The following is a 14970-nucleotide window of genomic DNA, read 5'->3' on the forward strand; positions in this document are numbered from 1 at the left end:
ATCAAGCATTAAGCCAAGGGGTGATTTTTATAAGAGGGTATATGCATCTAGACTTTTAGATGGTACCTATTTTTCAGCTGAATTCCTGAGGAAGTAGGAGGGGTGCTGCTAATAGCTATATTTTGTACACCTTCATATACCTGTCTCTAGAACCGACTTTTCTTAACCTAATGTTTGAGGGGTATAGAAATGGATTTCAGGGAATCCATAAAGTCCCTGAATTATGTGTTGCATTTTTTTTTTTTTTTTTTTTTTTTTTTTTTTTTTTTTTTTTTTTTTTTTTTTTTTTTTTTTTTTTTTTTGAGACGGAGTCTTGCTCTGTAGCCCGGGCTGGAGTGCAGTGGCCGGATCTCAGCTCACTGCAAGCTCCGCCTCCCGGGTTTGCGCCATTCTCCTGCCTCAGCCTCCTGAGTAGCTGGGACTACAGGCGCCCGCCACCTCGCCCGGCTAGTTTTTTGTATTTTTAGTAGAGACGGGGTTTCACCGTGTTAGCCAGGATGGTCTCGATCTCCTGACCTCGTGATCCGCCCGTCTCGGCCTCCCAAAGTGCTGGGATTACAGGCTTGAGCCACCGCGCCCGGCCTATGTGTTGCATTTTTATGGGGAAGTCTGATAGCCTTTTGTCAAGATTCTTAAAGGTATCAATAAGCTAAAAGTCTAAGAACTCTTCTAGAGCAAGAATTTCTGTGAGAACACAGGTATAGTATTGCTGGTCTGGGATGTATGCATATATAATTTTGATGGTTATTCCACTTTACATATCAACCAGTAGTGCATGAGGGCTTCTGTGTTGAGTAACAACTTTGGAAGACTTGTTGGTAATTATTTTTGAGAGAGTAAATCTCACTCTATTTGTTTTAAAGTATGTAAAATTTTAGAACCTTTTCCCATGATTGGTTCTCTTCAGTCTAAATTGTTTTCTTTGTATTGTGTGAACAATCTTTAAATTTGGAGAATATTTAATTTTAGAGTGACCTTTTGCCTAGAATCAGATTAATATTTGCGTATATTTTATGTTACAGAGGTTAAATTTGGAGAATATTTAATTTTAGAGTGACCTTTTGCCTAGAATCAGATTAATATTTGCATGTATTTTATGTTACAGGGGTTAGAATACTGTGAAGAAAGATACACCCTGGACCTGACAGGTGGCATGTTCCCTTTGAGGGGACAGACGAGTAATACCAAATTGTTGGGATGCCAGAGTATAGAGAAATTTCGATCTCATGGTGACAGGGAGGAAGGCATGAATGAAGGTTAGTTAAAGTACTTGAAAATATGTCATGTGAAGGCTGGATTTAAAATTTATGACAGGTATTGTTTCCCAGATTTCATACTCCTGGCAGTTAAGAAAATTAGAATGGTAATTATGGAATTTATTCAGTTCTATATGAGATACTAGATATATCTTGCTCTCCAGATTGCTATGTATAACTAAAAAATAAAATAGGTTAGGGTAATGAAGGACCCTTTTATTTTAATCTAGTTCTCAGAACGAACAGGTGATCCCTAGTCTGAACTAGTGTGACTAGTCTTTGAATGAAGTTTACCTGTGTATTTTTTGAGCCGTGTATGGTATACATGCCTTGGTTGTCTTGAATGTTTTCTGTTTCCTTAGTATCATCGCTTTTTCCTGGCAATTTTTTTTTTTTGCTTAACATTTCAGAGCCCTGTTTCTCCATCTGTAAGTGGGGTCATACAGTTAGACCTTTTGCAGTGGGTAGTTGTGAGGATTAAATCACACAGTGAATTTACCCAACCCAGAAATGCCCTTTTGGCTAGGGCCTGTATCTGTATTTCTGATCCAGTTTTCAGATCCGGTTAAACATGTGAAAAACAGAACTTGTCATGAGCTCACTTCTTTTTAAAACATTTATTTATTTATTTATTTAGAGACAAGGTGTCACTCTGATGCCCATGCTGGTCCAGGCCAGAGTGTGGTGTCACGATCTTGGTTCGCTGCAGCCTTGACCTTCTGGGCTCAAGCAGTTCTCTCACCTTGGTCTCCCAGGTAACTGGGACTACAGGCACACACCACAACGCTTGGCTAATTTTTGTATTTTTTATAGTGGCAGGGTGTTTTGTTGTTTTGTTTTGTTTTGTTTGAGACGGAGTCTCGCTCTGTCACCCAGGCTGGAGTGCAGTGGTGTGATCTCAGCTCACTGCAAGCTCCGCCTCCCGGGTTCATGCCATTCTCCTGCCTCAACCTTCTGAGTAGCTGGGGCTACAAGCACCGGCCACCACGCCCGGCTAATTTTTTGTATGTTTAGTAGAGACGGGTTTCACCATGTTAGCCAGGATGGTCTGCATCTCCTGACTTCATGATCCACCTGCCTCGGCCTCCCAAAGTGCTGGGATTACAGGCGTGAGCCACCACACCCGGCCTGGGTTTTTTTGTTTTTTTTTTTTTTTTTAGAGACAGGGTCTCACTGTCGCCCAGGCTGGAGAGCAGTCGCACAATCTCAGCTCACTGCAACCTCTGCTTCCCAGGTTCAAGTGATCCTCCCACCTCAGCCTCCTGAGTAACTGGGACTACAGGTGCATGCCACAATGCCCAGCTAATTTTTGTATTTTTTTTTTTGTAGAGATGAGGTTTTGCTGTGTTGCTTGGACTGGTCTCGAATTTCTGGGCTCAATTGATCTGCCCACCTTGGCGTTCCAAGGTGCTGGGATTACAAGCGTGAACCACTGCACCTGGCCATGCTCTCTCTTATTCCTCATTCTTTCTGTTTCCTTATAGTAGTGTTTCAGATTTTTACTTCCTTCTTCTCCTGTTGATGTCCCTTACTCTATTTCTGTCTTTCCATTCCACAGGCACCATCCAAGCACTTTTCTTTTTCCCCCTTTACCATGTAACTAGATAAGTCCCTCTCAACTAAGATTCATCATAATAAAGCCTTAATGCCCAAAGGCATCCATTTTAGGTAGTGAATTAACTTCTCTACTACTAGCTCTGTATCATTCTTGGGAGACTGTTCATTCAAATCATTTTCTACTTTGTGCCTCTAATACCTCAACGTTGCTCAGGTATTAACTGAAAACAAGCAAGGATATAACTTCCAATAAGTGAGTACTTTTTAATAAGGCCTTAAAATTGAGAAACAGTCAAAATGCAAGTGAATGAATCTGGTCTTACATACAAATGATATAAATGCGTTTTAATGAATCAAGGGGAATATGAGTTAAACCTCTTAATATGAGTTAAACCTCTTAAGATCTTGCTATAAGAAGATCTCGCTATAATTCTGTTGAGGTAATTTTACTTTGAGATTCTTTATTCTGTTTTTAAAAATTATCTTTTTTTTTTCAGCTCTATCTCCTGACACTAGTGTTTCAGTCTTTACCTGGCAGGTGAATATATATGGACAGGGAAAGCCTTCTATATATTTGGGGCTTTTCGATATAAATCGTTGGTATCATGCACAAATGCCAGATTCGTTAAGGTATGATTTTCTTTTTTCTTTCTCTCTCCTTTCTCTTTGTGTTTGTATATGTAGCTGATTAATGACTTAGTAATGTTTTAAATTTTCTTTTAGGTCAGGAGAATACCTACATAATTGCTCTTATTTTGCACTGTGGTCTTTGGAGTCTGTTGTAAGTAGAACTTCTCCACATGGCATCTTGGATATATTAGTACATGAGAGAAGTTTAAATAGAGGAGTCCCTCCTTCATATCCACCTCCTGAGCAGTTTTTTAACCCAAGTACTTATAATTTTGGTATGTATTTCCTTAACATTACCTCTTAAGAAAAGTAATGCACAAAAGTATGTAAATGTCTGTGTTGTGTAGTTTATTCATTTGGTGTTATCCGTTTATATCTCACGGTTAGTTAACATATGGATAACTTAGGAAATTAATATATGCACACGAGAAATTTAGTATTTTTGTTTTATAAAGGAATTATGACTTATTTTGAACCTGCTAGGAAAGATATTAACTATTTCACATCTGCATTTTATAGTAGTTTTTATTTTTTTGCTGTGTTTCTCAGCTGTGCTCGGAGTTTTTTGAGTTTTGTTTTTTGCTTTTTTCTTGTTGTTTTGCTGTGTAATAGGTTTGTTATCTATTCTTAGGGTGAAAATACCTAGAAAAGTTTATTTAAAGATTTATTATATGTAATAATTTGATGCCTTGCAGTCTGTTATTTGGATAAATTTTGTTCTATTAATGCCATTTTAAATATATGTAAGTGGGTAATTTTTTAAATCTTTTTTATAGATGCCACTTGTTTGTTAAACTCAGGAGTTGTTCATTTAACTTGTACTGGCTTTCAGAAGGAGGTAGGTAACAATTAGTGATTTCTTAATTGAACCGAATCAGATCTTGGAATATAGTTGATTTATGGATTTAAGTTTGATTTAGTGTTAGTGATATTGACAGTTGTTTTGGCTTAAATGGTGGCTTCTGCTAGGTTTATGAGATTAGCAACTAGTAGTATCAGTTACCAATGACAACCTGCCAGAAGACGTATTGAATATTTTTAGCAACTAATGTATGTAGACGCTAGTTACTTGAACCTCAAGCTTTCTGTCTCCTCCGAAAGCTTATGAGGAAATGAAGTAATGCAAAGAAGGTACCTAGCACAGTGGTATAGTGCCTGGCACAGGGGAAAAAAAAGAATTTTGAAAAACACTTTTCTCTTTTTGAGACGGAGTTTCGCTCTTGTTGCACAGGCTGGAGTGCAGTGGCGCCATCTCGGCTCATTGCAACCTCTGCAACCCAGGTTCAAGCGATTCTCCTGCCTCCGCCACCTGAGTAGCTGGGATTACAGGTGCCCGCCAGCACGCTTGGCTAATATTTTGTATTTTTAGTGGAGATGGGGTTTCACCATGTTGGCCAGGCTGGTCTGAAACTCCTGACCTCAGGTGATCCGCCTGCCTCGGCCTCCCAAAGTGTTGGGATTATAAGCGTGAGCCACTGTGCCCGGCCTGAAAAATACTTTTCTAGGGAAGCATGATGTGGCAGACCTTTTCATTGAGAATCGACCAGATGTGGATGAATTTATACTTCATATCAAATCTCTTTCACATTCGATAAAGAGGAATAGACTGCCAGAGTTTTTCTCTGTGTGTGTGAGTTTTGTCAAGATGTCACCAAACCTGTCAGCTTTAGAGAAAACAGCAGGGTTATACAGTTCATAAAAATATATAAGCTAGGCCGGGTGCGGTGGCTCACGCCTGTAATCCCAGCACTTTGGGAGGCCGAGGCGGGCGGATCACAAGGTCAGGAGATCGAGACCACGGTGAAACCCCGTCTCTACTAAAAATACAAAAAATTAGCCGGGCGCGGTTGTGGGCGCCTGTAGTCCCAGCTACTCGGGAGGCTGAGGCAGGAGAATGGCGTAAACCCGGGAGGCGGAGCTTGCAGTGAGCCGAGATCGCGCCACTGCACTCCAGCCTGGGCGACAGAGCGAGACTCCGTCTCAAAAAAAAAAAAAAAAAAAAAAAAATATATATATATATATATATATTTTGTATTATTCAAAACTGGCAAGCATTGGTTAAGCTTAAGAACCTATAAACTGTTTCTTGCAAGGAAATACAGTCTTTCATAATTTCCATTTGCTATCTTTAAATTTTACTTAAATTTTAAGTGTAATTTATTAATCTTAAATTTGATGATTCAAATTGAGTATTGATTGATGCCTTACTAATTTATCTGTTACAGACTTTGACTTTTTTAAAGAAATCAGGGCCATCACTCAATGAAGTCATTCCTGATGGTTATAATCGATGTCTTGTAGCTGGCCTTCTTTCCCCAAGATTTGTTGATATTCAGCCTTCCAGTTTAAGCCAAGTGAGATGATTTTTGACTCTTACTGTTTTCTTTCGGTTGGATCACGTTATTAGCTTTCTATTACAATAAAAATGTATTAGGTAATTTCTGCAAAAATAGGTGAAGTAGTGTAATACTGTGGGTGATCAGCAGTTGTGGTCTTAGGTTTGGCTTAAAATTCCTACTCCTAATACCCAATAGGCCATAACTTGGCAGCAGGTTGACTTAGCTGTATAGAAGGATATAGGACAGGAAGCACCTCATGGCTGCATCAGGCCAAATGCAGTGGCATGGTTCACTGTAGCCTCAACCGCTTGTGCCTAATGGTTCACTGTAGCTTCAACCGCTTGTGCCTAATGGTTCACTGTAGCCTCAACCGCTTGTGCCTAATGGTTCACTGTAGCCTCAACCGCTTGTGCCTAATGGTTCACTGTAGCCTCAACCGCTTGTGCCTAAGCAAGCGATCTTCCCACCCCAGCCTCCCCAGGTAGCTAGGACTACAGACAGGCACCAGTATGCTTAGCCTTTTTTTTTTTTTTTTTTTTGGTAGAGACAGGGTCTGGCTATGTTGGCTAGCTGGTCTTGAATACCTGGCTTCAAATTATCCTCCCACCTTGGCATCCCAAAGTGCTGAAATTACAGGCATGAACCACCTTGCCCAGCCTGTAATAATGTATTTTTACTGTACCGTTTCTATGTTTAAATACACATACACTTCACATTATGTTACAGATGCTTACAGTATTCAGCACAGTAACATGCTGTACAGGTTTGTAGCTTAGGAGCAATATATATAGCCTTGATACGTGGTAGACTACACCATCTAACTTTGTGTAAGTACACTCTTAACCATGATTGCACAACAGCGAAACACACCTAACGAAACATTTAACAATGTATCCGCATCATTAAGCAACACATGGCTGTATGGAAAAATGCAATTCATTTTTTTATATTTATTTGATATCTACATAACTTTCAAGGTATGCGACCATCAGCAAATAATAGACTTTTTTCATTTGTTTGTTACTACCTTTTTCTTTTTTTGAGACAGCAGCTTGTTCTGTTGCCCGGATTGGAGTGCAGTGGCACGATCTTGGCTCACTGTAACCCTCCAACCTCCTGGGTTCAAGTGATTATCCTGCCTCAGCTTCCTGAGTAGCTGGAACTAGAGGCATGTGCCTCCACACCCAGCTAATTTTTTATTTTTAGTAGAGACAAAGTTTCACCATGTTGGCCAGGCTGGTCTCTAACTCCTGACCTCAAGTGATCTGCCCGCCTCAGTCTCCCAAAGTGCTGGAATTACACTGTGAGCCACTGTGCCTGACCAGTTACTGACTTCTCTCATTGCAATGTGGTAGAACTTCTATAAACTATAGGATAATAATGTTAGTAGCAGACGTTTTTGTTTTGTCTCTGGTATTAATGTAAATGGCTTCAGTGAGTCTCCATTTAGAATCATGCCTTCTTGAGTTTTGTGGGCCATTATCATGTAATTCCCTCTGTACCTATTTAACTTACATTCATGTGATTCCTTTTTGAACATCTTTTTTTTTTTTTTTTTTTTTTGAGACGGAGTCTTGCTCTGTCGCCCAGGCTGGAGTGCAGTGGCCGGATCTCAGCTCACTGCAAGCTCCGCCTCCCGGGTTTACGCCATTCTCCTGCCTCAGCCTCCCGAGTAGCTGGGACTACAGGCGCCCGCCACCTCGCCCGGCTAGTTTTTTGTATTTTTTTTTTTTTTTTTAGTAGAGACGGGGTTTCACCGTGTTCGCCAGGATGGTCTCGATCTCCTGACCTCGTGATCCGCCCGTCTCGGCCTCCCAAAGTGCTGGGATTACAGGCTTGAGCCACCGTGCCCGGCCTTGAACATCTTTTAATTTGCTCCTGTAGTGAATGAAATCAATAGATTCCTCTGATATTAAACCAGACTCAGTGATTTTCAAAATATCAGCTTTATTGAGATATTTCATATACCATGCAGTTCACATATTTCAAGTATACAGTTCAGTGATTTTAATTCACAGAATTCTGCAACTGTCATCACATTCCATTTTAGGACATTTTTATTACTTCTAAAGAAAGTTCTGTGCCCATTAACAGTCACTCCTTTTCCCTTACCTTCCTGCCTGCCCCATCTTGCCCAGCTTTATGTAACGACTAATCTACTTTCTGTGTAGATCAGCCTGTTCTAGACATTTCATATAAATGGGTCAAATAATATGTAATATTTTGTGACTGTCTTCTTTCATTTAACATGTTTTCAAGGTTCATCTGTGTTATAGCAAGTGTCAGTACTTCATCCCCTTTTATATGGCTGTATAATATTCTGTTGTATGAGCATACAAATTATGACCATAATTTCTTTATCTACAATTAATGGGCATTTGGGTTGTTTCCACTTCATGGCTATTAATAGTGGTGCTGGGAACCTTCATGTGAAATTTTTGCTTGGGCGTGTATTTTTGTTTCTTTTTGGTATATACCTAGGTGTGGAATTGGAGGGTCATGTGGTAAGTCTATGTTTAGCATATTGAGAAGCTGCCAAACTGTTTTGCAAAGTGGCTGTTCCATTTTACATTCCCGCCAGCAGTATATGAGAGTTCCAGTTTTAACACATCCTTATCAATGCTTGTTACTGTCTTTTGATTATAGCCCTTCTTATGGGTCATAATGATTTTTTTAGCCTTAAAATTTTTAAATTCAGAACCAGAACTTGCCTGTGATCTCACACCCTCTTTCTTTCCTTTCTATAATGCATGGTTTAGGAAGAACAGTTAGAAGCTATATTGTCAGCAGCAATTCAGACTAGTTCCCTGGGACTTTTGACTGGTTATATCAAAAGATGGATAACAGAAGGTAAGATTCTGATTTTTAACAAGTAAAATGTTTGGTATTTTTAAAGTTAGCAATTCGCTATTTGTTGTATTTTTTTCTTATTTTTATTTTGATATAATGGTAGATCCACATGCAGTTGTTAAGATGCAATAGAGAGATCCTACCCCCTTTAGCACATTTGCCCGCAGTGCTATGATCTGACACACCTTTAGTATAGTCAGCACAACCAGGATCCCTCACGTTGCCCTGTTATAGCCATACCCACCTTCCTTCTGCCTCATCCTTAACCCCTGGCAAGAATTTTGTCATTTTAAACATGTTCATAAATGGAATTATGCAGTATGTAACCTTTTGGGGTTACCTTTTTTACTCAGCAAAATTCTCTAGGAACTCATCCAAATTGTTGTGTGTATCACTGTTACTTTTCACACACACCCCAAACACATGGTTCAGAACCATTTCTGAACACATCTGTTCAGAACCATTTGAGAATCGTTTTTTTTCTGAACCATTTGATGATAAGCCATCATGCTTTTTTAGCCCATAAATATTTTGGTATTGCTGCTTCTAAGAATAAGGATACTCATTTACAGAACCACTTTGTGATCATTAAAAAAATCAAGAAAATTAAGACTTTTATCAAATCTAGAGACCTTATTGAAATCCTAGTAATGTCCTTTATTTCAGTTTAGAGGGGAGAGAGGGTTCAGAATCATGCTTTGTATTTAGTTTTTTGGAAAGAGATCTGGAATACTTTGTAGTTGTTTTTATAATTTCCCTTAATCTTGTACATTTTGTCACTTTGTCTTTCAAAAAATTGACTTTAAAAAAAAAAAAAAAAAAAAGAAATGCCTTATTTTATAGGCTGCATTTAAGTTTGTGCCTGCCATCTCTCCTCATGACTAAGTGACAGGTTTTAATTTTCGGTGGCAGTGCTACCCGACGTGATGTGCTCTGTGGTGTGATGCGCTGAAAGGTCCATTCTGCCTCCATTCAGTGTTGGTGTTCACTCGGTTAGGGTGCTGTCTGCCATGTTTTCCCACCAGCAATTTAGAATTCTGTGTGTAATTAATAATCTTTATTTTTTCCCTTTTGTATTTACAAATAAGAACAACCAAATTCTGCTACTAATTTGCGCTTTGTTCTTGAATGGACGTGGAATAAAGTGGTTCTCACAAAAGAGGAATTTGACAGACTATGTAAGTATTAGAAGTCTAGATGTAGGACAGAATTTGATATTAAAATACTAACCTTGGTTTATGTCTGAAGTACATAATTTTTAATCATTTTGAAGTTGTAAACTCTTATTTTGGTTGTTGTTTGAGACGGACTCTCGCTCTGTCGCCCAGGCTGGAGTGCAGCAGCATGATCTCGGCTCACTGCAAGCTCCGCCTCCCAGGTTCACGCCATTCTCCTGCCTCAGCCTCCCGAGTAGCTGGGACTACAGGCACCCGCCACCTCGCCTGCTAATTTTTTTGTAATTTTTAGTAGAGATGGGGTTTCACCATGTTAGCCAGGATAGTCTTGATTTCTTAACCTCATGACCTGCCCGTCTCGGCCTCCCAAAGTGCTGGGATTATAGGCGTGAGCCACTGCGCCCAGCCTGAAGTTGTAAAGTTGTAAACTCTTAAAATTTGAAGATGTCCCAAAAGAAAATTATTTCTTTTTACATTAAAGTGATAAAAGTAATTTTTTTTTTTTGAGACATGGTCTTACTTGTTGCCCAGGCAGTAGTATAGTGGTGAGTTCATGGCTCACTGCAGCCTTGACTTTTTGAGCCCAAGTTGTCATCCTGCCTCAGCCTCCTGAGTAGCTTGGACCACAGGCACATGCTGCCTCACCCAGCTAATTGTTGTATTTTTTGTAGAGACATGGTCTCACTATATTGCCGAGGCCAGTCTTGAACTCCTGGCCTCAAGCGATCCTCCTGCCTGGGCCTTCCAAAGCATTGGTATTACAAGGCGTGAGCCATTCCATCCAGCCAAAAGTAATTTTTGATCAAGATTTTGCAGCAGGTCATTAAACTGGCAACATGCTGATATGCCTACAATAGGAGGTTTTAGGATTATAACTTGTCTTTTTGGTCTTAGGAGTTTAATTTACTAAATATACTGGTGATGGAGTAAGGGGAATGTGCTAGGTAATGCTCAGAAGTTTCTGTACTTACTTTCTATTTAACATATTGATAGAAATGTTGAAGTTGAGTGGCAGGGTAAAAGTGCATCACCGTTGTCCTCCATGGACAGATGTCATTATTGTGGTGGCAAATCATTTTCCTTCTTGACAGTTTTGTTAGTCTCTTGTTCATTTTGATTGAGTCTTGGGGTATGTCATGACTATTAAAAACCTATCATGTCCAGTTAGGGCAAATACAAGGCTGAAAGTACTAGTAGTTAGAGATACAGCTGCACTGTAAGTGCAAGTAAAATTTAAGTTTATTTAGAGGTAAATGTTTTAGTCATTTCTCTTGTGTCATGATGAGTAAACAGATGGACTTTTGAAGTGATTTGACTATAGATAGCTTTTCACAATGTAAGTTATTCTTAGTAGAGAATTTTTATACCAATCAAGTTTGTTAGGAAGACATGGAGCTTTCTAGTGTGTTTAGGCTATACTTATGAAACTGTTGTCATGAATTAATTTAAGTATTTCAGTAATCAGTGTGATTGAGGTCTGGAAGAACACTATCAGGTGTTTAGGATCAGAGTAAAAATGTCTTTTTTTTAGAAGAGAAAAATGTTTGTTAGACCTCATTATGTTTTGTAAAAAGAAACTCAATTCATAAATCGTGTGACTGCTTTGATTCTTTGAGGATAGCGCAGTGTTTGGGAGTTTAACGTGGTAGTTCAGCTGTTGCTGCTTTGAGCTTTATTACTGGTAGGTTGGGTTTTTTAAAAAATAAAAACCTCGGCCGGGCGCGGTGGCTCAAGCCTGTAATCCCAGAACTTTGGGAGGCCAAGACGGGAGGATCACGAGGTCAGGAGATCGAGACCATCCTGGCTAACACGATGAAACCCCGTCTCTACTAAAAAATACAAAAAAATAGCCGGGCGAGGTGGCAGGCGCCTATAGTCCCAGCTACTCGGGAGGCTGAGGCGGGAGAATGGCGTAAACCCAGGAGGTGGAGCTTGCAGTGAGCTGATATTCGGCCACTGCACTCCAGCCTGGGCAACAGAACGAGACTCCGTCTCAAAAAAAAACCTCTAAGAATAATTAAAATACAAAGCATAGTAAGTGTTTTAAATGTATTAGAGATTAGGTGTGGTGGCTCAGGCCTGTAATCCCAGCACTTTAGGAGGCTAAGATGAGAGGGTTGCTTGAGGCCAGGAGTTCAAGACCAGCCTGAGCAATATAGCAAGACCCCCGTCTCTGCCAAAAAAAAAAATTCTTTTTTTAATTAGCTGGGCATGGTGGCACATGCCTGTAGTCCCAGCTCCTTGGGAGACTGAGCCTGGAGGAACACTTGAGCCCAGGAGTTTGAGAGTGCAGTGAGCTGTGATAATAGTACCATTGCACTCCCACCTAGGTGACAGAGTAAGACCCTATCTCAAAAAAAGTATTAGAAGTAAAGCAAATTAGGTCGGGCACAGTGGCTCATGCCTGTAATCTCAGGACTTTGGGAGACCGAGGCGGGTGGATCACCTGAGGTCCTGAGTTCAAGAGTTCGAGGCCAGCCTGGCCAACATGGTGAAACCTCGTCTCTACTAAAAATACAAAAATTAGCCGGGTGTGGTAGCACATGCCTGTAATCCCAGCTACCCAGGAGCCTGAGGCAGGAGAATTGCTTGAACCTGGGAGGGAGAGGTTGCAGTGAGCCGAGATTGAGATTGCACCACTGCACTCCAGCCTGGGTGACAGAGCGAGAGACGCTGTCTCAAAAAAAAAAAAAAAAGCAAATTAGAATTTGATTTGATTTAAAGAAGGATTTTAGAATGAAGACAGTTGTTTTCTAGACCAATAACACATTAAATATTAATGTAACTAAATGGGTCATTAAAGTAAATCCCTGTCTTTTGATGTGTACTGGTTGTGAGGATAAGCTCTAGATCTAGATGATTTGAGTTCATATTCTCATTCTTGGCTTTTGCTAGTTTTATATTGAAAGCACTTTTTAGGTTCCTTGGAAGTTTTGCCATGTCTAGCTTGTCTTTATAAATCTCATAATGAATAGAATAATTCTTTTGAGTGATAGCAGTTTGAGAAATTTTGCATTGTGATTCTAATTTATTTAGATTTACTGTATGGAAACTTATCTTGTATTTTATTCTTGACAGGTGTGCCATTATTTGATGGTTCGTGTCATTTCATGGATCCACAAACTATACAGTCTATCCAGCAATGTTATTTGCTTCTTAGCAATCTTAATATAGTCTTGAGCTGTTTTGCATCAGAAGCCCGAGAGATCACTGAGAGAGGTATCCTCTTTGTTTTATCAATTGATTGTTTTATTAAATTTTACTTTTTAGAGAAACGAATACATTTCTCATGTCTTAGATGGATCATTATGTAAAGAGAACATTATTTCTCCGTGCTAGGGTTTTTGTTTGTTTCTTTGTTTCAGTGAAAAGCTACAGAATGTTGTTAGACATGCTATGCCATAAGCCCATGCTTAAATAAGCTTGGGAAATTCTAAAGTTAATGATTATTAAGGTTAGTGTATTTGCAGTAAAGTTTCAAATTAAGTCATATGTATGTTTTTTATTCAAAGAAGTCATTATAATTTTTTTCTGTTTTGCAATTTCAAAACCAAAACAAGTCAATTTCATTTACAGGCCTGTTTTGAACAATCTATCTTAGTGATACTATACTAGTTTGTAATGTGTAAATTTGAGTTCTAGAATTAGCTGAATGAAAGTGTAGCTGAGGTGGAAGTGTATTCACCTAAAATGTCTATTTTAGGGAGTGACTTACTTATTTTAGCATTTTGGAGATTTGCTTGACATCATTTTGGACCAAAGTAAACTAGATACAAAGGTGAATTAGTTCAAGAGAGATACATATATCTTGAACAAATACATGTATGTAAAATATATATTTACATATATATGTAAATTACCAAGTGATTAAGTTTGAAAACTGTGGAGCATCTTGATTTTTTTTGTGAGTAAACAACTGATGTTAACTCTCTTTACAGGACTGATAGACTTAAGCAATAAGTTTGTGGTTTCCCACCTCATCTGTCAATATGCACAAGTGGTTCTTTGGTTCTCTCATTCTGGGCTTTTACCAGAAGGCATAGGTAAAATATTTGCTTACTCTATAAGTATTAATTAAAACATTCTGAATCTTTATAATTTTGTTATTGTATTCTAATGCTTTCGGTTTCTTTTCTTCCACCTCACTTAATTTTCTCCTTAATTTAATTTATGCTTACCTTCTTTTCTTACATTTTCCTTACTTTGTATCTTCATCCTGTGCCTGCCACACAGTGCTCATACATGTTTATTGGATTGAATAACATTTAGAAGGAAAACAAATTTGAGAAAACACAGCTCCTGAAAATGAGTTCAGCAGTATTACTAGCTGTTAGATCCATAGAACTATAGTTTCTATAACTCAGTTTTCCCGTTTCCTGATAATGGTCCTTTTAATATGGTTACTAATATTTCTTCAATTAAATAACCCCTTTTATCTAGTAATTTATGCCAGTACCAAGAATTAGAGAATTCTTGGTATTTGACTTGTGCTATATTTGTTTAGAATATAACTTGTAAAACCTTCGCTTTCTTGCATTTCCAGGAAGCCGTTAGATTTTATTTAGAAGTGCCTCTGCCACTGTACATAATTGTTGATCTTATTTTTTCATAATCCTCTGAAATTTTGATTTGTAGTGAACATGTCTTGCTTTCAAATTATTATTTGTGCCTAAGGAGTAAAGTTATTTAGAACAGTTTCCGGGGTTTTAAGCCACCATCCATGTTGTTAGACTTTCACGACAGATCGTTTTCTCACTTGCGCATCTGTAAATAAAAAGATATGTAGTAATCTTTTATTACTTAAATATAACCACCCTGTGGGTTAACCAGGGGTTGCTGTAAATATTAAATTACAGTAAAATATTAATATGTATTGTTGAGATATTTTGGAAATATTACCAGCTTTTTTCCCAACTCTTAAAAATCTAGATGATTCTGTGCAGTTGTCAAGGTTATGCTACAACTACCCTGTAATTCAGAACTACTACACCAGTCGTCGCCAGAAGTTTGAGCGTTTATCAAGGTACTAGTAAAACAATTTTAGAAATTACATCTGTAAGAAAAGTTTCTCAGAACAGTGTTCGGCGTGTGACAAAGTGATTGAATGGGTAGAATTCTCAGTAAAGTGTCAGAATTTGCTATTACCATTACTATTTTATTTCT

General features: G+C 38.7%; 1 protein-coding gene across 7 annotated transcripts in view; it reads left to right on the top strand.

The window, feature by feature from the left end:
• The window catches only part of AHCTF1 (AT-hook containing transcription factor 1), a 98969-nt gene that overhangs the window by 31196 nt on the left and 52803 nt on the right, over positions 1–14970 (top strand). For all 7 annotated transcript variants that reach the window (XR_012430799.1, XR_006697537.3, XR_012430803.1 and 4 more), the window contains exons 8-17: positions 1106–1256; positions 3311–3443; positions 3537–3718; positions 4220–4281; positions 5669–5797; positions 8542–8632; positions 9721–9810; positions 12886–13026; positions 13746–13850; positions 14737–14830. Coding sequence is in view for 4 of the 7 variants with exons in the window: in XM_005539591.4 (XP_005539648.3) it covers positions 1106–1256; positions 3311–3443; positions 3537–3718; positions 4220–4281; positions 5669–5797; positions 8542–8632; positions 9721–9810; positions 12886–13026; positions 13746–13850; positions 14737–14830 (1178 nt within the window). In the remaining 3 variants the exon portion in view is untranslated. The remainder of the gene's footprint in view (positions 1–1105; positions 1257–3310; positions 3444–3536; positions 3719–4219; positions 4282–5668; positions 5798–8541; positions 8633–9720; positions 9811–12885; positions 13027–13745; positions 13851–14736; positions 14831–14970) is intronic.

The sequence above is a fragment of the Macaca fascicularis genome, chromosome 1 (assembly GCF_037993035.2).
Source record: "Macaca fascicularis isolate 582-1 chromosome 1, T2T-MFA8v1.1".
NCBI classification, from domain to species: Eukaryota; Metazoa; Chordata; class Mammalia; order Primates; family Cercopithecidae; genus Macaca; species Macaca fascicularis.